General features: G+C 38.6%; 4 protein-coding genes across 5 annotated transcripts; 3 read left to right on the top strand and 1 right to left on the bottom strand.

Annotated features, from left to right (window-relative positions):
- Positions 1-1,305: 1,305 nt before the first annotated feature.
- Positions 1,306-3,424, bottom strand: ovol1b (ovo-like zinc finger 1b). The gene is made up of 4 exons (XM_081390838.1): positions 2,908-3,424; positions 2,265-2,455; positions 1,909-2,152; positions 1,306-1,817 (listed from the first exon to the last, which is right to left on the bottom strand). The coding sequence occupies exons 1-4, from the start codon at positions 3,014-3,016 to the stop codon at positions 1,522-1,524; spliced, it is 840 nt and encodes a 279-aa protein (XP_081246964.1). The 5' UTR covers positions 3,017-3,424; the 3' UTR covers positions 1,306-1,521.
- An 810-nt stretch (positions 3,425-4,234) lies between these two features.
- Positions 4,235-5,332, top strand: tmem223 (transmembrane protein 223). Its single transcript, XM_081390839.1, has 2 exons — positions 4,235-4,795; positions 4,874-5,332. The coding sequence occupies exons 1-2, from the start codon at positions 4,333-4,335 to the stop codon at positions 5,170-5,172; spliced, it is 762 nt and encodes a 253-aa protein (XP_081246965.1). The 5' UTR covers positions 4,235-4,332; the 3' UTR covers positions 5,173-5,332.
- Positions 5,333-6,824: 1,492 nt separating this feature from the next.
- fosl1b (FOS like 1, AP-1 transcription factor subunit b) lies at positions 6,825-9,624 on the top strand. 2 transcript variants are annotated; one of them, XM_081390851.1, is made up of 5 exons: positions 7,006-7,468; positions 7,654-7,692; positions 7,825-7,893; positions 9,101-9,208; positions 9,289-9,624. In XM_081390851.1, exons 1-5 carry the CDS (start codon positions 7,364-7,366, stop codon positions 9,424-9,426), a joined length of 459 nt encoding a protein of 152 aa, XP_081246977.1. In that variant the 5' UTR covers positions 7,006-7,363; the 3' UTR covers positions 9,427-9,624. The 2 variants fall into 2 exon arrangements, with proteins under 2 accessions (XP_081246976.1, XP_081246977.1); XM_081390850.1 differs by having other exon boundaries at positions 6,825-7,468; positions 7,654-7,893.
- Positions 9,625-10,940: 1,316 nt separating this feature from the next.
- Positions 10,941-20,709, top strand: fibpb (fibroblast growth factor (acidic) intracellular binding protein b; the record flags this gene model as incomplete). The annotated part of the gene is given in 13 exon segments (XM_081391468.1): positions 10,941-11,040; positions 11,094-11,295; positions 11,297-11,317; positions 15,995-16,012; positions 16,014-16,050; positions 16,054-16,089; positions 16,239-16,254; positions 16,706-16,743; positions 16,747-16,778; positions 19,700-19,769; positions 19,772-19,819; positions 19,930-20,027; positions 20,658-20,709. Coding segments are annotated over 13 exon segments (768 nt in total).
- Between the last annotated feature and the right edge of the window lie 13 nt (positions 20,710-20,722).

Below are 20,722 nucleotides of genomic sequence, written 5' to 3'. Positions count from 1 at the left end.
CGGCGAGTGCCACCACGTTTCTATGGTGGCGATGTCCACACTACACACGAGCATCCCCACAAAGATGCGTCCTTTCCTTTTCCTGTCTTACTTTTTAAGGTTATTATCACATCCCCTAATCTCAACAGCGGTTCTTCTGGATTCTAGTCCGGTCAAGGATCAGGAATATCGGGTAACTGTTGCGCTTGTTTTCCCCTCAGCAATTGTGTGACATAAGCGTCGCAAGCTCGACACGGAGCGATGGCTGGATAACAGCGCGTGCTTCATATTCGCGGCTCGCGCTGCTCAGCCGTCTTTGTCGAAGATCACGGTCGACACGGTGTGTCGTAATCAGTGGCGGCGAGATTAATCTTTTATTATATTCTCTACGTTTTAATGAAAGAAAATCCGCAATGTTGAAATGACAGAATCCTCAGACTGTCCTCTCCCCGAGCATCTCGTATTTTCCACCTCAGCCTCCTTTCACCTGAACGGTCTCCTTGCGGACTTCACTCTGACGTCATCCTTAAACGCGCCTTCAAATCCTAATAATTGGGCAGTTCGGACCAACCCGCTGACAGCGCGTGCACATGCGAGGTTCGGTCCTTATTTACTTTTCTTAAATTATTATTATTATTCGTTATTAGTCAAATAGTCAATAGTAGTTTTGTGTTGTTACAAGGTTAAAGCTGCGATGTAAAAAAACAAAACAAAAAAAAAACCTTAGGACAATCCTTGGGAAAAAGAAGTGCGCTTGTTGTATTGAATTGTTTACACTTTCCTGATTGTTTCTTAACACATTTATGTGCACTTTTAAAAAGTTTATTTTGTCATGCTTTAAATAAGTGTTGATGTTGATGTGTTAACTAACAAATTAAAGCACATGTAAAGTAGGCTATTTGATTATAATTTTAACTGTAGGCCTATGTGTGCTATTCAATATAGGCTACATACAGTAGCCTAGCTTATATATATAAGAAATTTGTACATTTCGACAGAAATTGCATTAAAATATTTTAGTTTACGATAAATGATTGTCAGTACATTCAACAATAAACTTTAACCATATTTCAAGGACAATAGAAATAATTATGAAATTACATATAAAGATGTACCTAAGTCCTACTTTGCCTATTGCATTCAATATATAGTTTTTATTTTTATTTAATCGCAAATACCATGTTATTAAGTGTCCAAAAACTTTACATTTTGCACTTAAAGATATTTACATTATATATTATTTCATAATAAATCATCTTTTTCAAAAGTAGCCAATATTGTATTTTACAAGACTGTACGTTCAGGAAAAAAATAGGGTCGTCTCTTACAACACACCAGACTTTTTATTTTTGCTGAAATATGCATTTGAACAGTATACTGCTTCAGTGTAATTTTTTTATTCAATTCATTACATCAGAATTATTTTCCTATGTCCAATAATTCTAAGACATTTGGTTCTGCCTAGAATTACCGGCTGTACAAAAGTGCATGCAGAGTGGAACATCTATCAATGACTTCTCATTTTTCTCTTTTTACTCAGCACTATATTTGTGGGGTTTCAGGTGAACACAGTGACACATTATCTTCCTCACTATGTGCCAGTATATAGTTGCTTTTTCTCGCTATAAGTCTCTGTGGATGTTCAGCTTGAAGATGATTCTGCAGACTGTCCCGTGTCTGTGCGGTCAAGCCACACTCCTCACACACATACAGTTTGTCTCGACGCTCTTTGTAGGCATACTGCTGAGAAATGGCATGGATCTTCTTTAGGTGAGATTCTAAGGAGCAGCGCTGGGTGAAGGCTTTAGCACACAGAGTGCACTTATAGGGTCTCACACCTGTATATTGGAAGTTGGGAGAAAAATTTGAAATAATATAAACTTACATATTTAAACATGTAAATATACATTATTATAAACATAAACTTACCAGTATGTGTGCGTACATGCCTCTTCAGATCAAAAGTATCATTAAATCCTTTTCCACAGTGCTCACAAGAGTACTTCTTTGTTTCACTGTGGCACTTTACATGGCGTTTCAGCATACGTGCTGTAGTAAACTTCTTCTGACAGACCTGGCAGGATAAAACTGATGCAGCAGGTAGAATATCTGCTAATTTGCTCGCATTTTCTGGGATGACTGACAGAAGAGATGGCGTATTACCTGTAGTTATCTGAAAATGGAAGAACAATGATATAATATCCTGCTACAGCACAGAAAATTCACACTAACATTATTACATGTGCCAAAGCAGCCGTTTTAAACCAAAAGAATTGTCAGCTCACCTTTATCTTTGAGCGCAAGTAAGGCACTCTTTGGGTCCTCATGCGGCATTCTGGCTTGTGATTAAGTTGACCCTGTGCAGCAGAGGATGGCAGCTTTGCAGTCAGGAATTTGTTTTGTGCAGTTGTGAAGCAGGAGTATTCTGCAATGCTTCCCTCAGAGACTTCATGCACATATGGTGGAAAAAGGGACTCTAGGGAGCAGCAAAAGCAGAAAAAGAGAGATCAACAGATTTGGACTGGCCACTGAGTTCAAGTACTCTTAATTAATTTAATAATTTTTTTATGCAGCAAGTTTTTTTTCCTATTTAATACAAAGCAGTAATCAGTATTAGCATAGGCATTCAGTGAAATAAAACACTATACAAATCTAGAATTCAGAGTCAGAATTCACATTCATTGAAAATACATTTAAATATAATAGCTAATAAAAAAAGGAAAAGACATAATACATATAATAAAATAATAAATTAATATAGTCAATATGGCTCGGATATAATAATAATGAGAAACTATTTTTCTTATTGCTTAGTCTAACTGCATTTGTCAAAATAAAATGAATTATATAATACCTTAATTATGCATTAAGTATTGAATTCTGTTAACTTTCAAGCCTGTGACACACGAACATGAACGAGACACTCACCAGGTATGTATACGTCCCCAGACTCCCCACGCGCGGTTTCCGGAATCTCACTCCAGCTTCTTTTTCCAGTAGCGATGTTAACTTTTTTGACCAAGAATGCCCGAGGCATTTTCGAAAACCTAGCGAATGGAATATGTTCGACTAAGTTCCTATGGATGCTTTTAAGCGGATCCTCTCGCAACCTACAGTTATCCACAATTCAACTATCCTTTTCCTTATAACAAGGAAACCGCCAGGTGATGTTGCGCATGCGCAGAAATGTAACGGCGCAGTGCAGGTACAAGTATAACCGGTTCTCAAACTAATGCTAACCTTAGCCAGAAAGATAAACTGCTTACTATGTGTTGTTTTAAATAGTAAAGTGTTCATGTTAGTTTTAGAACACTGTTAATGTAATTTTAGTCAGTTTATCAACTTTTTAAACCATGACTTGAGGTTTTCTGTCTGGGTGTGGGTCTACTCCTTTGTTTAGGTGTTTTGTCTGTCTGAATGGAGGTGTATCGCTGTAACAGTGGGCTATCAGCAGGGGGCGAAAGTGCCCTATCACATACATTTTGCCTACTAAAGTTTTAATACACTGCGAATTCTTGAAACCTATAATATGGGTGTTTCATATAATAAAAGGGTTCTGACTTTGCTATATTAGACAATACAGTTTAACATAAGCTGTCACCAGTTTAGTGTAAATGAAACCTTTGTATGCAAATTAGCTTGGAGTATGTTAATGTCTCAAAAATCAGATAAGGGTCACAGTAAAACGACCCTCCCACACAAACAATGAAAACACAAACAAACCTAAGTACCCTGCGAAAATGAATAGGCTACGCGAGCTATATGTTTATAGGCTGCTACACAATGTGTCCGTGCACTTTGTTGAAACTACATCAGTTGATAAATTAAGGGAATATTAGGTAGCCTATTTTTGAACAAAGTTTACTTTTATACACAGCAGGAAAGGAGTTTTGAATGTATAGAGGAGACCGGGTCATTCTTTTTTACTCATAGTAGGCTATGTTTAAAAGCCAATGTCAGTACGGAGAAAATAGTACAGTCTTTTTTACACAAAATATAAATGAATAAATAATGCCCAATAGCGGAGCGTCACATTACATGGGGTAAGTTGTCACATTTGCTTTTCAGCAAATTTTGAAAAACATTTAGAAACTATTTTTATTTATTTACGAATAGTTTTGAACAAATAGTAATAAACAATTAACAAAAAAGTTTTGAGAAAAAACTATTTTTGTTTGTATAAGATCTATTTTAGTAGGCTAAACTGGACCGATTGGACCAACGAGGCTTCCGTAGTTTAAAATAGAGCAAGCATGGCGCTTCCCTGGTGCAGTTCACATCTCTCAGCATGTTAGATAAGAGTATGTGTCGTGTTTGAAATTTCAGTGTTTCGAAGAGTCGTTTTATTAAACTATGGCTATTCAGTGCGTGTTATTCGGCGTAAAGCGTTGTCGCACATTTATTTCAGCTTATCGACTGACTAGGATTCAGTCTTTAAGAGCTTCCGTGTCTACAGCGACACAGCTCGTTAAAATAAATGATTTCACAAGCATCTTGAGTCCACTGCGTTCTCACGTGCGCGTGAATTCAGTCAGGAACGCATATACTTTCACCTCCACTGCCGTCGCAAAGGACGTGCTTCTCTTTAAACATGACCGGACCCGTTTCTTCAGACTTTTGGCCATTTTTTGTGGTGGTCAGTTTGTATTCTGGGCATATCTGGCTCACTTTGCTTTCACAAGTCTTCGAGACACAAGAAAAATTAGCGGGGAGTCTCAAAAGGTTAGAACTGAGTTAGGGGGGCTTTTCAGTTTTGATATGAACCTTGGTTCAAATGCCTGGAGGTATGGATTCACTCTTGGGTGCCTAATCATTGGTAAGCTTTTAACTCTGCAATTTATCTGTATTTTTATGTATTCAAGCTGTATAAAATGTATTTTTTCTGTTGTCGTAGGTGGAGGAATTGTCGGAGTGGCAGTATTGTTCAGCCGTCGTTCTGTCAGTCGTGTGATTCTGCATAAGGGAGGTGAAAACGTGACAGTGTCGACACAATCACCGCTGGGACCTCTCAGAGCTCACCATCTAACTGTGCCTTTGACTCAAGTGACCTGTCATGCACACAGACAGGAATCACCTTCATTTATTCCTCTTAAAGTCAAAGGGTACAAGTTCTACTTTCTTTTGGACAAAGACGGGACACTGAATAATCCTAAACTGTTTGATATTACTGTTGGGGCCTACAGACCTATATAATATGTCCTTTACACCCCTGTGTGTGTCTACAGTTCACTGTGGATGTGTCAAATCTGCTATTCATTTAGTTTCTTGTTGCCTTGGGGGGAAACAGAGCAGTGAAATTAAAAGGAATAAATTGTGTAACTTTACTGTTAATAATAAAACTTTTTATATGGGATTTGTGCTGATTCTTATTTAAAAATAAGCTTAAACAGGCATTTTCTATCTCTGACATCAAAGTTGTGTGACACATAGGCCTAGGCTTAGTCATATCCCTATTACAAGTCTGTTTCTGACTGGACAAAATTATACTTCTGTCTTTGCATTTATTTTCTCAGCAGCATTCATGTGTTGTGGAGCCCTAAAGGGACAAGGTGATGGAAAAGATATGAGATAGGATTTCAATGCTTTTGCATTTGCTCGCAAAAGTCAACATTTGAAGTGGATCAAAAAAGTTAATGGATTGTTAAAAGTTAACAAGAATGGGTATTGTTCAAAATTCATGTATAACTTTGATGAAAGGTTTTGATCCACTTCAAAAGTTGACTATATACACACACACAGTACCGGTCAAAAATTACTATTTTTAATGTTTTTTAATTTATATGGTCAAAAATACAGGAAAAAACGGTAATACTGTGAAATATTACAATTTAAAATAATGGTTTTCTATTTTAATATACTGTATTTCTGTGATGCAAAACTGAATTTGTAGCATCATTACTCCAGTCTTCAGTGTCACATGATCCTTCAGAAACCATTCCAACATGCTGATTTATTATCAATGTTGGAAAGATTTGTGCTGCCTAATTTTTTTTCAGGATTCTTTGTTGAATAAAAAGTTAAAAAGAACATAATAGAGTAGAATATAATAGAAACAATAGAAATATTTTCTAACAATATAGATCTTTACTTTCACTTTTTATGAATTTATCACATCCTTGTTGAATAAAAGTATTAATTTCTTTCAAAAAAAAAAAAAAACTACTGACCCCAAACATTTGAACAGTATTGTATTGTTACAAAAGATTTCTATTTAAAATAAATGTTTTTTTTTAAACTTTATATTCATCAAAGAATCTTTAAAAAAAAGTATCACAGGTTCTAAAAAAAAATATTAAGCAGCACAACTCTTTCCAACATTGATAATAAATCAGCAGAATGATTTCTGAAGGATCATGAGACACTGAAGACTGGAGTAATTATGATGAAAATTCAGCTTTGCATCATCTAAATTATATTTTAAAGTATATTTTAAATTGTAATAATACTGGACAATGTTACTGTTTTTCTGTATTTTTTATTTTTTTTTAAATGCAGCCTTGATAAGCATAATTTCTTCTTTCAAAAAATTTTTTTGAAATAATAATAGTTATATTGACAAGACTACCTGACAGGCATGTTGGAGACGTTCATACTTGGCTGGAAATCAGAAGACAACTAAATGACTTTACACGTTGGTCACAACACACTGATTTTGGTAAATATTTTTTAGAACATAAATATTATAATTAACCTAACTAATGATGTCCCATACGCACACACACGCACAAATCCAAATGAAAAATGAAATCCATATAGGCTTTTAAACACTTTAATTTCTTGGGTAATTAAGCCATGAAACATAAGATGAGGCACATGTCATGTGTTTGCTCTCTACCCAGTTCAGTGATTCATGAATGTCCTACCAGTTCTTCAACGGTTCGCTTATTCATACATTTCAAACCTACACGTCACCTATTGGCAAAATATGGCTGTAATTGAAATTCAACGTGTAGGGTGTGAGCTATGGAAGCTTCTGGAGCTCTCAAACCACATGTTTTTAACTTCGCGACGTTTGCTTGGTTTCCCAGTGAATATAATTTTAGTGACAGTTAGTTGGCGCTATTAGCAAGAATGTAATGGCCATTAGAGGCACATTAGTATCCACTGAGGAGAAAAGGCGGTAGATTGGAAACGATAGATGCTTCACTGATGGGGAGGAGAGATAGAGTGGGTGTGTGGAGGCGTTGAAACATTTTAAGAAAAGTTGTAGCACGTGTTTTGGTTAATTTTGTATCATTCGCTCTGATGGATTTATCATAATTTTGTCATTTTTCTGCTATCGAATCTGTGTTAGCTACATTTCAATTAACGGGAGATGGATTTAAACGAACGTAACAACGAGAAATAATATGAACGAGCAGGATACTGGTTTGTTTTGATCATAATGAATCATAATGAAGGAAGAGAATCGTATCATCGTATGCATGATTCCCAGATTCCTCCAGCATATATGGACCCGGAAAACTCAACGGATTTTCACATACGTTCGGTAGGCTATTTTTTCTTTTACTTTTTAAATATTTTAGGATATTTAGCCTACTTGAATATATTTTCAAATCAACTTAATTAAATAAAAGGAATACCTCAGAGCTAACAGTTGTTTAATATGGTGAAGGTTTTTTCTTCTGCAATAAAGACTATAATTGTCAACAATTTATTTCATTTATTTTGCAGAATCTCACTGAGGAGACTACATCTAGCCCAAGTCTTGATGTAATTACATCTAGTCCAGATCTTCAGTGGCTTCTGCAGTCCTCTCTACTTTCCCAATCAGAGGCCACATTGGGAACATTTTGTTCATTCATACCCAGCACCACCATGCCTAACTGCCCCTGTCTGCCACAGTGCTCCTGTCCAGACCAGTCCTATAACGGAGCAGTAGGGGACAGTGCAGTAGGACATACTGATAAGCATGTAAGTTACTAATATTTCTGATATTTTAAGAGTTTGGAATGCAGAAAATAGTGAAAGTGAACTTGAGTGGTTCCGGTGACTCATTCATTTATGGTAAAATATTGAAATGACTCACACCTGAATCACAAAGGGGCATGAGGAGTGAGTCAGTGCTGTGGTATTTGAGCGGGAATCTTAAAGCGCAGGCTCAGATGGATCACTTTGACATTGGTGCCAATGGATGAGTAACAGGAATAGCATATTTGGAATAGGGTAGAATTGCTGTGCGTATGCTTTCTTGTTATCAGCCGTAAGATGGCAGCACCATCACTCTTTTAGACTTAAAGGGTTAGTTCACCTATAACTGAAAATTATCCCATAATTTACTCACCCTCAAGTTATCCTAGGTGTAGATGAGTTTCTTCTTTCAGCCAAACACAATCAGATTTATATAAAAAAATATCCTGGCTCTTTCAAGCTTTATGAGAGTGAATGGTACCATTTTTTTTTTTTTGAAGCCCAAAAAAACACATCCATCCATCATAAAAGTAATCCATACAGCTCCAGGGGGTTAATAAAGGCATTCTGTAGCAAAGCGATGCATTTTTGTAGTAAGGTCTATCCACATGTTCACGAGAGAGTCGAGTTCCGGCTTATGGCGTATGATGTAGGTGTAGCGTAAGCTTAGGTGAGAGTAGCCGCCTCTCGTGGTTCAAACAAATATGGGCTGGGCAACAAACTCAAGCTCCACCAGCATTTCTCTTTAAAAATTCTCGTTTTAGACTTCTAATTCGTGACCGTTGTTTTGTTTTGCTCTATTCTCTGTACTTCTGCTTTCGTCAATACGTCGGGTCAGAGGTCACTCTTCTGCTAGACTGTTACCAGAAGCCAGTGATTATACAGTATAGTTTTAAAGTTTTAAATATTAATATTTATCTTACACAATTGCATTGCTTCACTTCAGAAGGCAATTATTAACTCCCTGGAGCTTTTTGGATTACTTTAATGATGGATGGATGCTGGACTTCATTCACTCCCATTATAAAGCTTGGGAGAGCCAGGATATTTTTTAATATAACCCTGATTGTGTTTGGCTGAAAGAAGAAAGTCACATAGGATGTCTTGAGGGTGAGTAAATATTGGGATAATTTTCATTTTTGGGTGAACTATCCCTTTACGCTTAATGGTTCTTAAATGAAATTAGTCTTAAGATGGCCTTCTTTTATAGATGTCCTCTGAGGAACTTGACAGGATAAGGATCCGCAGGGAAAGGAACAGAGTAGCAGCTGCCAGATGTCGGGATCGCCGTCGGATGCTTATAGACAAATTACAGAATGTGAGATGAGTTATTATTTGTGGTATAAATGCTATACAGAAGCCTAGTTGTATGTCCTGAGCTTGCGCTTTGTCTTTCAGGAGACGGATCATTTGGAACACGTGAAGACACAGCTGGAAGAAGAGATCGCTGCACTTGAAAGGGAGAGAGAAAGACTAGAGTTGGTTTTTGAGGCACATATGCCCATCTGCAAGTTAAATGACCCAAACCCAGAATAAACACTGATGCTGGTCATGTTTAGTGCTGAAATCTGCTGGTCAGATCAGCTGTGTATTATATAACGTAATAGGCTTATATTTGTTAAAGAAAGCGAAATGTTGAAATATATTTCACTGATACAGGTACCTTGAGAATTATTATCTAGCATGCAGATTTGTTTTACTTGTTTTTGTAATAAACCACAGCTTCAAATGGTGTTTTTCTGTCGAATCTTTTTGTACCATGGGTGTAGGGTGTAGGGCGTAAGCTCCATAAATTGTATATTTATTTAGCTATTATGTACTGTTTAAAAGTACAGTAAAAACAGTCATTTTGTGAAATATTATCACAATTTAAAATGACTGTTTTCTATTTTGATATATATTAAAATGTAATTTATTCCTGTGATGGGATTTAATACAAATTTCAAAAGACTAGCTTTTATTTGACATTTAATTTTTGTAGGCTAACAATATAAGTCTTTACTGCCCGTCCTTGTTTCTTTAAAAACATTTTCTAACCCAAAACTTTTTGAATGGTAGAGTTATTAACAGATGGGATTATTCTTCTTCAAAATAACACTAAATCATATAATTTTTCCAATGGCAACTGAACCTCCAATAGTTTTACCACAAATAATTACTTTGGAGATGTGCAGATTTAGTCAATTATTAACATTAAAGATAATTGAATTACCCAAAAATGCCTCAATGCATGTTTCCTTAGGCTACATGGCTAATGTAGGCAACGGTTGTTGCAAGTTTGCTGATAAAGTGTAAGTCAGAAACATTACACAAGCGCAAAATGTTATACCGGGACATTAAAACACCCAAACATAAAATAACATAATATTTCTCAACATTTTGTTCAGCTGTTTTTACAATCATGCGCTTTGTTTATTCCTTAGCAGCAGGTGGCAGTCACACATAATTATTCTATCAGACCGAACGCTCGACGGAGGGCAATGTCTGGTGAATGTAGTTCAGCTGGAGAGTCAATCAAACCACCAGTCAGAACATGATTCACACGACTATCAGGAGTTTGACAACATTTTCTCCTTACATGTACCACAGCAGCAGTGCTCATATGCTATTATTTGTTTGTGTTTCTGCATAAAGCGCATATAGATAGATCTGCACGTGCGTGTTTGGAATTGTAAATGCGTAATAAGATCAAGGTTCTACAGAGCGATGCACCTTTTGCCGTATTTTAACATCAGCTAACAGCGTCTTTATTGACTGACCTTTCAGCACAAAACAAAAAATAACACGATAAGTTTAAATCATCAGTTTGACGTAAATTGTCTTTGAATAAACAGGTTACAGTGGTCATGTATTACTTAGATTTGTCTTTAAATATAGGCCTAAGCACAAACTGTTTAGCAAATAATAAACTATTGGCATTTTCTAAAATCCACATGGACATTCCATTTGTTGTTACCAGTCAAAATGTTAGTCAACGCAGCTATGACCGCTATGTGTTTTTAATACATTATTTAAAATATTTTATTTATTACTTCTTGCTTTTTATGAAAATGTCTACGGAGTTAGATGTGTTTGTTGGGAATACGTATTCCAGTGGTACCACTGTCCTGGGTGAAGATGTGTACCAACTGTGGTTGGATGGACACACAGGTTAATACATTTTTATGAGCTTGTAATACGCACTTTTCCGTTTATCATTTCAGGTGATGATATACTCTTCATCTTGGTAAACAGTCAGAGATGCAGTGAAAATGTGGAAGCAGGAGCCTTGTTGGGTTGTGAAGCCAATGCAGGCGTTTTAAACAGCGACACCATGGACCAGTTCAGGACATTCCAGATGTGTGAGCAGCTCCTACAGTCCCCTTCCAAAGTGGCCAATCAGCTTCTTTTCCAGATCCCTCCTCACTCAAACCATGCTTATTGAGAGGTCTGTGGTCCTACTAGAGTTTGCATCCATATTCTATAATATTACCAAATAAGTTTTAGTTAGCTAGGGCAGTGGTTTTCAAACCCTGGGTCGCGACCCTCGGGTGGGTCGCGAGACTTAAAATATGGGTCGCCAGGACGATTTAAGGAAAATATAATTAAATTAAAAAACAAAATTTGTTTTCATAAAACCATAGTCTATATAAAAGAAACACACACAATATGGCTATTTAAACAATTAATAGATTAATAAAACGAAAGAAAAAACTGACAGCATGCTGCTGAGTTTGGTTCGTTTGGCGCGGTGCCTCACAAACAAGTTGACGGAAAGGAAACCGAGACCGCAGTTTGTTTATTTTCTTTATTTTACAAAAGCACAATGTTGTGTTTTATTGCGAGTGTACACAAATATAAATAAATACGTTGCAGTTTCGAATGATGTCCTGAACAAAATAACGGAGTATATTTAAATGATTCCATCGTGCCGGTGGCGCCTCACACGCATTCCAGCATTGCAATCTTGACATCGCAGCCGGTTCATTATCAAAATAAAATAGTCAACCTCACATAAAAATTACACTGCTCTGTTTAAATAGTCAATAGCCTACAGTTCGTGCCATTCAGCGTAAGCACCGCTCCACTGTGATGTTTCCAAGCACATTTTTGCGCATGTGAAGAGGGTGATTTTCTGAAGAGGGATCGATATTGGAACATGAGTGAAGTACAAAGAAGCCCACGAGCGTAATTTCCAATGGGGACAGGGGGGACATGTCCTCCCCACTTTTCAAAATCCAAAATCCCGTTTGCTATAATTTGTTTATATAGTGTGCACGCGATGTTCCCGGACGTGGACGCATCGACATAGGCTCGGTCCTGCTCCTCCGTGGTATCGCGTTTGCGGCACAGGCGATGAAACGCCAGAAACAACAACAGTAACTAAGCTATCGTTATATGATCCCGCTCTTATTCGTGCAAATGCTTTTTCATGCGCGACAAGACAAAAGAGAACACGCTGTCAGTGAATGTCCTCCTGACACACACACACACACACACGACCCACAGATAGACGCGCGCCAGTATCAAGTTCTCTTTCGCGCTAGAACGAACAACACACATGTATGCCATGTCCGTTTTGTCCCAGTAGGGGTTCAATCTTCAGCTGGCTGGCAGGAGCCGCCACTGGCATGTCATGTGACCTGTCAGTGCCGGCAGGAGCCGCCACTGGCATTTCACGTGACCTGTCAGTGGCTGGTTGGCATACAGTCTGATTCTGGCATTTCACGTGACCTGTCAGTGGCTGGTTGGCGTTTGCCAGTCTGATTCTGGCATTTCACGTGACCTGTCAGTGGCTGGTTGGCGTCTGCCAGTCTGATTCTGGAATTTCACGTGACCTGTCAGTGGCTGGTTGGCGTCTGCCAGTCTGATTCTGGCATTTCACGTGACCTGTCAGTGGCTGGTTGGCGTCTGCCAGTCTGATTCTGGATTTTCACGTGACCTGTCAGTGGCTGGTTGGCGTCTGCCAGTCTGATTCTGGCATTTCACGTGACCTGTCAGTGGCTGGTTGGCGTCTGCCAGTCTGATTCTGGATTTTCACGTGACCTGTCACTGGCTGGTTGGCATACAGTCTGATTCTGGCATTTCACGTGACCTGTCAGTGGCTGGTTGGCGTCTGCCAGTCTGATTCTGGCATTTCACGTGACCTGTCAGTGGCTGGTTGGCGTTTGCCAGTCTGATTCTGGCATTTCACGTGACCTGTCAGTGGCTGGTTGGCGTCTGCCAGTCTGATTCTGGCATTTCACGTGACCTGTCAGTGGCTGGTTGGCGTCTGCCAGTCTGATTCTGGCATTTCACGTGACCTGTCAGTGGCTGGTTGGCATCTGCCAGTCTGATTCTAGCATTTCACGTGACCTGTCAGTGGCTGGTTGGCATCTGCCAGTCTGATTCTGGAATTTCACGTGACCTGTCAGTGGCTGGTTGACATACAGTCTGATTCTGGCATTTCACGTGACCTGTCAGTGGCTGGTTGGCGTCTGCCAGTCTGATTCTGGAATTTCACGTGACCTGTCAGTGGCTGGATGGCGTCTGCCAGTCTGAATCTGGCATTTCACGTGACCTGTCAGTGGCTAGTTGGCGTCTGCCAGTCTGATTCTGGCATTTCACGTGACCTGTCAGTGGCTGGTTGGCGTCTGCCAGTCTGATTCGAGCATTTCACGTGACCTGTCAGTGGCTGGTTGGCGTCTGCCAGTCTGATTCTGGCATTTCACGTGACCATAAAAAGAAAACAATGTATTTCCTTACAGCGAGAGTGTCAGACAACGCGTTATACACGCAGTTCAGCCGCGGCTGACTGGATTGAGCGCCCAGCAAAGCGTCAGTAAGCAACCAGTCTGATCACGTCCATTTTAACTGGTTTAATTGGGATAAAATTCTCTAAAACATAACTAATACTAAATAATAGATGCATGAGATTCCATTCATAAAAAGAAAACAATGTATTTCCTTACAGCGAGAGTGTCAGACAACGCGTTATACACGCAGTTCAGCCGCGGCTGACTGGATTGAGCATCCGGTAAAGCGTCAGTAAGCAACCAGTCTGATCACATCCATTTTAACTGGTTTAATTGGGATAAAATTCCATAAAACATCACTAATTCTAAATTATAGATGCACGAGATTCCATTCATAAAAAGAAAACAATTTATTTCCTTACAGCGAGAGTGTCAGACAACGCGTTATACACGCAGTTCAGCCGCGGCTGACTGGATTGAGCATCCGGTAAAGCGTCAGTAAGCAACCAGTCTGATCACGTCCATTTTAACTGGTTTAATTGGGATAAAATGTTCTAAAACATCACTAATACTAAATTATAGATGCACGAGATTCCATTCATAAAAATAAAACAATGTATTTCCTTACAGCGAGAGTGTCAGACAACGCGTTATACACGCAGTTCAGCCGCGGCTGACTGGATTGAGCATCCGGTAAAGCGTCAGTAAGCAACCAGTCTGATCACGTCCATTTTAACTGGTTTAATTGGTATAAAATGTTCTAAAACATCACTAATACTAAATTATAGATGCACGAGATTCCATTCATAAAAAGAAAACAATGTATTTCCTTACAGCGAGAGTGTCAGACAACGCGTTATACACGCAGTTCAGCCGCGGCTGACTGGATTGAGCATCCGGTAAAGCGTCAGTAAGCAACCAGTCTGATCACGTCCATTTTAACTGGTTTAATTGGGATAAAATTCTCTAAAACATTACTAATACTAAATAATAGATGAATGAGATTCCATTCATAAAAATAAAACAATGCATTACCTTACAGCGAGAGTTTCAGACAACGCGTTATACACGCAGTTCAGCTGACTGGACTGAGCGTCAGTAAGCAACCAGTCTGAATTCTCTAAAATGCCAATCATGCAAAAGAACATAATCATATCAACAGATGCATAATACACGAGCTAGAGAGGGAGGAACATACAAAACAGATAAACTGGCAAAAATCAATGTTTTCTGAAACTTGCAAAAGGCAGACTGCCAGACAATAGCCAACCACTGGCAGGTCACGTGATATACCAGAATCAGACTGGCAGCTGCCAGTCTGCCACTGACGGTCACGTGACATGCCAGTGGCGGCTCCTGCCAGCCATCTGAAGATTGAACCCCCACTCTTTTGTCGAGTATCCTCACAATAACAGTCTTAAATGAGTTAAATAAAATCTTAAATTAAAGTAAAGAGTAGTGAGAGAAAGGGATGCGTGAGATCGTCAGCTGTGGCTGGTCCTAAAGTGGCAGCAGCTAATTCTCGGAGAAAATTACTAACTGCTCTTGACTAAAGAATGCTTGTAGCTTTAATAAGGATTTATCTATATTTAGTTTATAATTTATGCAGTGCAGAATGTTTTGATAATCATATTCAATTTTTTGTATATTTCATACTTGTTAGACAGGAAAGGCACAGGTAAATATGACATTTATAATGGGTTTATGTAAGGTTTGTTTTAAGTTCACTTAAATTAAAAGTTTTTATATTTTTTGAAGCCTAATAAATATTTAAAATTTGGGGGGATAATCATTTTCATTTTTTCTTATAAGCCTATAATAAATAATAGTTTAGCATCCAAATAAATCGCGAATATGGAAAAAAATGTATTCGAATGAGAGAGTTACGTGTGCCCAACGCCGCTTACTTTCACTTTCGCTTTAAATTATTTCGCTTTGGCTTGTTTATAGATATATATATATTTTCATTCTTGTTCTGTTCTGAATATCATTAAATTTAAAGGATTTGTTGTGGAATATTTTTAGTGAATTTTTTAAGCATACAGCAAACGATAGTAGGCTATTAATTGGTTAAAATTCTTACAATGGTTAATGGTTTACCGGTTCATTAGCATCCCTGTAGCTTTAGCTAGATCAAAAGAGTGCAGAATCAACTTTGCGTTACGATCGCGTCACGGATAAGCCACTGCACGTGCATCATCAAAAGCGGTTGTTAACAAAAGGCTTAAGAATAGGCCTATATAGGCCTATGGGTCGCGTCAATAAAAAAAAAAAAAAAAAAGGGTCGCTCTTGAAAAAGTTTGAAAACCACTGAGCTAGGGCATAATCTGTGTTTTGTTGAGGTTTTTTGTTTCTTGCCACATTTATGAGTTTGATAGTGTGTATGCCAGGGAGGTGCTCGGTAAGAAACTCCTATGGGAACAAAAAAGACTTGGACAACATCAGTTGAAAGACTGGGATTGCACACAAGAGCTGTTGTCGACAGGTGGCGCAAACACTCTGACTTCTTGTATTTTTGAATGCCTCACTAGAAAAGGATGAATATTGCATGATTTGCAATGCTATTTTACAGAAATTATTTTGTCAGTGTACTATAATATGTCTCTGTTCATAGAGCTGTGTATGTGAATGCAGAGGCTTTTTAGGTCGGGTAGAATTCTGGATCTCTGACCCAGTTAGTTTGCTGGCTTCCATGGCTGCAATACACAGTGTTTTCTGGCAAACGGGGGTGTCGAAATACTTCTGGGTAAATTGGCAGTGGGTGGGATCACACAGACCAAAACAAAAACATTCAGACATGGGATGCACTTTTCAAAGTAGAATAACTGGCTGTAGCATTGTTTTTGCATTTGAACTTTGTATGTTGTCTTTAATATCTGCATATATATTATGGTATTTTTATGCTTTAGAACAGTCAAAAAATGACATACAGCACCTAACGTTAACAGAGATTAATAAATACTGTAACAAATATATTGCTCACTGTTGAAGGTTAATGTTAGTCAATGCATTAACTACTGTTAAATAATGGGACTTAAATATAAATGATTACTATTTTAACCCCTTTTGACCCTTTTCTCATTTTGACAATTTCACCAAAGTGGTGGAAGAGCTAAAAGGCCCCCTAGTGGAGAACATCTAACATCACTTTCTCCTGTCTGATGTTCTAGCAAGGTGAGACCTTCACACATGAGGCCAAATGAAGCATATACAGTATATTCTCTACCATTCCCTTACAAGTGTTAAACAGCAGCTGTTCCACCTATTGAAATTGTGACCATTTCTAACTTTCCAATACCAAGGATGTAAATGTGAGCCAAAAAACATATTTCTTACCTGTTCTTGTTATAAAGATTAAGATGCTTTTGTGATTTAATACAACCAGCTTCACCAGTGAAAGCTTTTGGAGTTATAATTGAAAGCAATCGTAAACCTGACCAAACCTAGGATACACACAGGCATATCTTAAAACTGATGTTTCTGTTCTGGTCATCCTCTTACTGTTTTGCTTTGTTTTTCTCCTCCATTAATTGTTCTCCTCATATGCTCTTTTCTGTTCCCTTCTCGCTTTTCACACTCTCCCCTGTCCTCTCACTGATTCAGCCATGTCTCTCTGCAGGAACTTTGCCGCCATTGTGTTCTTTGCTAAAAGTCGTTTTGACACAGGGTACTACTAGCCTAGAAATCTAGACGCACCCTAGCGGCAGCAAAATGTATTTTGCAGCCAGGGTAGTCTAGCAACTCTCCGTTGACTTTCGGAGCTGTTAAAACTTAATTGGGTCAGGCCAATCACATCGTGTATAGAGTAGGCGGGGCGGGCTTAACATAATGACGACAGAGTTGCGACGGTTCCCTGCTACTTGAAAACAAAGAAGAGCTGCTGCTGGAAAACAGTCTTTCAAATCGGCTTTGGCCGCGACTCTGGAGGACTTGGAGTTAAGTTTTTCTTTGAGAAAAGAGCAAAGAACGGCACTTAAGTCATTCTTAAAAAAGGAAGATGTGTTTGTAGTTTTGCCGGCCAGATTCAAAAGTTGAATCTATCAACTAACGTTAGCTCCGCTGTTGGGAAAACGCTCTGGTTGGTTGAAGCGCTGTCCTATTGCGTGCAGAGGGAATTTGAAACACAGCCGTTTATCCCGCCCCTCGGATTGAGCCGTGTCTATGGAGAGTTGCCAGACCTAACATCTTGATGTAGGTCTGGCTTGCCAGGCTAGGGTACTACAGTACTTTTGCGCTGTTACAGCTAATCAGCTACTGGACTGTGGGGGCAGTTCACTGACACCTCAGACTGTCTGTACTTACTAATATGCATTGCAAAACTGTTTTGCACTAAACCAAGTAGAATGCATTTCAAAGAGAAGTAGGTACTATGAAAACAAGCATGAATAAAAACAACAAATATGCACTGCAGAAACACTACAGCAGCAACTACTACCATTTGCATGGTATTCCACCAATCACATATTTGGTGAGTGTCTTTGTGTAGCACGCAATGGTGACATGCAGAGTAAAATTTAAGCAAGCAGGGAGGTGACAGTGCAACAATTGTTCAGCCTATGGCCACTAATTAGGAACTATTTGGAAAATCCATAATGGGAAATGTTATAGTAATGAAGCAAAATTAATTGGAAAGAAAAGGCATTACAAGTTTATGCATTCTCATATATATATGAAACTGAAACACCTGGTTTTAGACCACAATAATTTATTAGTATGTTGTAGGGCCTCCTTTTGTGGCCAATACCGCATCATTTCGTCTTGTGAATGACAGATACAATGCAAGTCTCTTACAGTGGCCAGAGGGATTTTGAGCCATTCCTCTTCCAGCCCGGTTACTATGTGATGCTGGTGGAGGAAAATGTTTTCTGATTTGCTCCTCCAAAATACCCCAAAGTGGCTCAATAATATGTAGATCTGGTGACTGTGCAGGCTATGGGAGATGTTCAACTTCACTTTTATGGTCATCAGACCATTCTGTCACAAGTCTTGCTGTGTGTATCAGTGCATTATCATGCTGTTACACGGCCCTTCAGGGTACGATGTTTAAACCATTAGGTGCACATGGTCCTCCAGAATGGTTTGGTAGTTCTTGGCCATCAAGTACAGTAGGGAATGCCATGATATCGCAGCACCAAACCATCACTGATCCACCGCCGTGCTTCACTCTGGGCAACAACAATCCAGGTGTTAAGCCTCTTCTGGGCTTCTTCACACCGTTACTCCCACTGATGTGGGGAAGACAGTGAAGGTGGACTCATCAGAGAACAATACATGTTTCACATTGTCCACAGCACAAGATTTGCACTCTTGGCCCCAATGAAACACATTTGGCATTGGCACGAGTGACCAAAGGTTTGGCTATAGCAGCCTGACCGTGAATAGCTCCCGACGAACAGCTTTGGTGGAAACAGGAGAGTTGAGGTGCGCATTTAATTCTGCAGTGATTTGGGCAGTTGTGGTCTGATGGAGACAATCTGATTTAGTAGCCGGACATCCCTTTTAGACAAGTGTTGAGTTAGTTAAAAAAGTATTAAATTACTAACTACTAATTACATCTTTAACAGTGTAATTCGATTATTGTACTAATTACTCTCTAAAAAGTATTGGATTGCTTATTACTAATTACTTTCTAAATCCCATATCAACCTCGACCAGTTGAACAATACAAGGATAGGCATGAAACTGCCCTTTAATTCTTTCAAATAAATAATATATATATATATATATATATATATATATATATATATATATATATATATATATATATATATATATATATATATATAACATTAACAACATACAGTTTAACATTAGATGTTAAATTTTGATGTTAAATCCACTATTGTTTTATATAGAATTGTAATATAGTTGATACAACTGTTATTTCCTGTAATTAAATTACAGAAAAATTAAGAGGAAAAAAATTAATTACATTAATTAATTACTTAGTAATGCAGGAATGTAAAATTAGTCCGTGCATATAAAAGGCGTAACCTCCAACTCTATACTGGCCAGTGTTTCAGTTTCATTGTCCACCCCCTATATATATATTTGTATGTTTATTTAAAATTTGTTTTATTTTTTATTTGTTTTATGTTGGATAACGTGGATGAACATTATAATTTGTCAAGAGCTCTAGTTAGCATTGCTTCAAAACTCACACACACACACACACCAAAGATGTCCGTGATCTGTTCATCGACCTTGTGGAGAAGGTAATGCACTGACACTGTAGATAAACTGCATGGCACGCCATGAGGTGATATTTGTCCCCCGAATAGTCCCAGGTTGAATGTGACAGAATGATTTTCGCTTCTCCTCGCAGTTCATTGAACCGTGCCGGTCAGATAAATGGACAATCGGAGCCCTCAGACTTTTCCTCAAGCACTACAGCAGCTCTGTGCACACGCTTCAGGCTTTCAGGTTAGTATACATGCATTTATGTGTGTTTGTGATCACTTTATCATATAAAAAACATTTGTTAAAAATCCAGTTAGCGTGATCAAATCTCTCTTTGCTAAATTTTACTACCTCAGATCCCTCTGTATATTAAAGTATTCTTGTACAATAGATTTAACTTGAGTAAAAAAAAAAACTGCCTTAATTGCTGGTTTTAAAAGTGGTCATTAGGATAGTCCTGTTACTTATTATTTGGGTAATAGTAGCTACCTGTTTGTGTGCCCAGCGGGTGTGGGTCATCAGCAGGGGGGCTGGTCAGCTCTGGAGTGTATGGATGAGGAGACACTTTTACTACCTTATAAAAGGCCAGAGCTGGGACAGCTGTCACCCCCTACAAATGGTCATGGAAATTTCCTCTGGATATCTGCAGAAAAGTCCTCATGGGAACTTTCCCCGGCACTCCTGCTGTTTCTGAAAGTAGGCTACCTCTGTTGTTTCCATCAAAGCCATTGTCTTAATGGTTCTTAATTCTTTGTGTAATGAAGACGCACGATGTTCCTGGCACCGGGTTGTGTGTTACAGTCAAACCAGGAGGCCTTGCCTCCTTTTTTGCCCTGTTAATTTGTGTCTGCATTCCTTTTTGACATCCCCCAGTAAATATCCAGCAGTGCCAGACACAAGCGAGCTTGATCAGGATGAAAGTTAACCAGGTAAAGTGT

This window comes from Scardinius erythrophthalmus, assembly GCF_964197995.2.
Source record: "Scardinius erythrophthalmus genome assembly, chromosome: 17".
Lineage (NCBI taxonomy): Eukaryota > Metazoa > Chordata > Actinopteri > Cypriniformes > Leuciscidae > Scardinius > Scardinius erythrophthalmus.
The sequence above is the reverse complement of the archived record's forward strand: the minus strand, read 5'-3'. Positions and strand labels throughout refer to the sequence as shown.

Coding starts and splice junctions, on each gene's coding strand:
- fosl1b (XM_081390850.1), top strand. CDS start 7,364: ATGAATCATAATGAAGGAAGAGAATCGTATCATCGTATGCATGATTCC. Junction 7,469..7,653: donor CGGATTTTCACATACGTTCG/GTAGGCTATTTT, acceptor TTTATTTTGCAG/AATCTCACTGAGGAGACTAC. Junction 7,894..9,100: donor TAGGACATACTGATAAGCAT/GTAAGTTACTAA, acceptor CTTCTTTTATAG/ATGTCCTCTGAGGAACTTGA.
- ovol1b (XM_081390838.1), bottom strand. CDS start 3,016: ATGCCTCGGGCATTCTTGGTCAAAAAAGTTAACATCGCTACTGGAAAA. Junction 2,456..2,907: donor TGGGGACGTATACATACCTG/GTGAGTGTCTCG, acceptor GCTGCTCCCTAG/AGTCCCTTTTTCCACCATAT. Junction 1,818..1,908: donor GCATGTACGCACACATACTG/GTAAGTTTATGT, acceptor TCCAATATACAG/GTGTGAGACCCTATAAGTGC.
- tmem223 (XM_081390839.1), top strand. CDS start 4,333: ATGGCTATTCAGTGCGTGTTATTCGGCGTAAAGCGTTGTCGCACATTT. Junction 4,796..4,873: donor TCTTGGGTGCCTAATCATTG/GTAAGCTTTTAA, acceptor CTGTTGTCGTAG/GTGGAGGAATTGTCGGAGTG.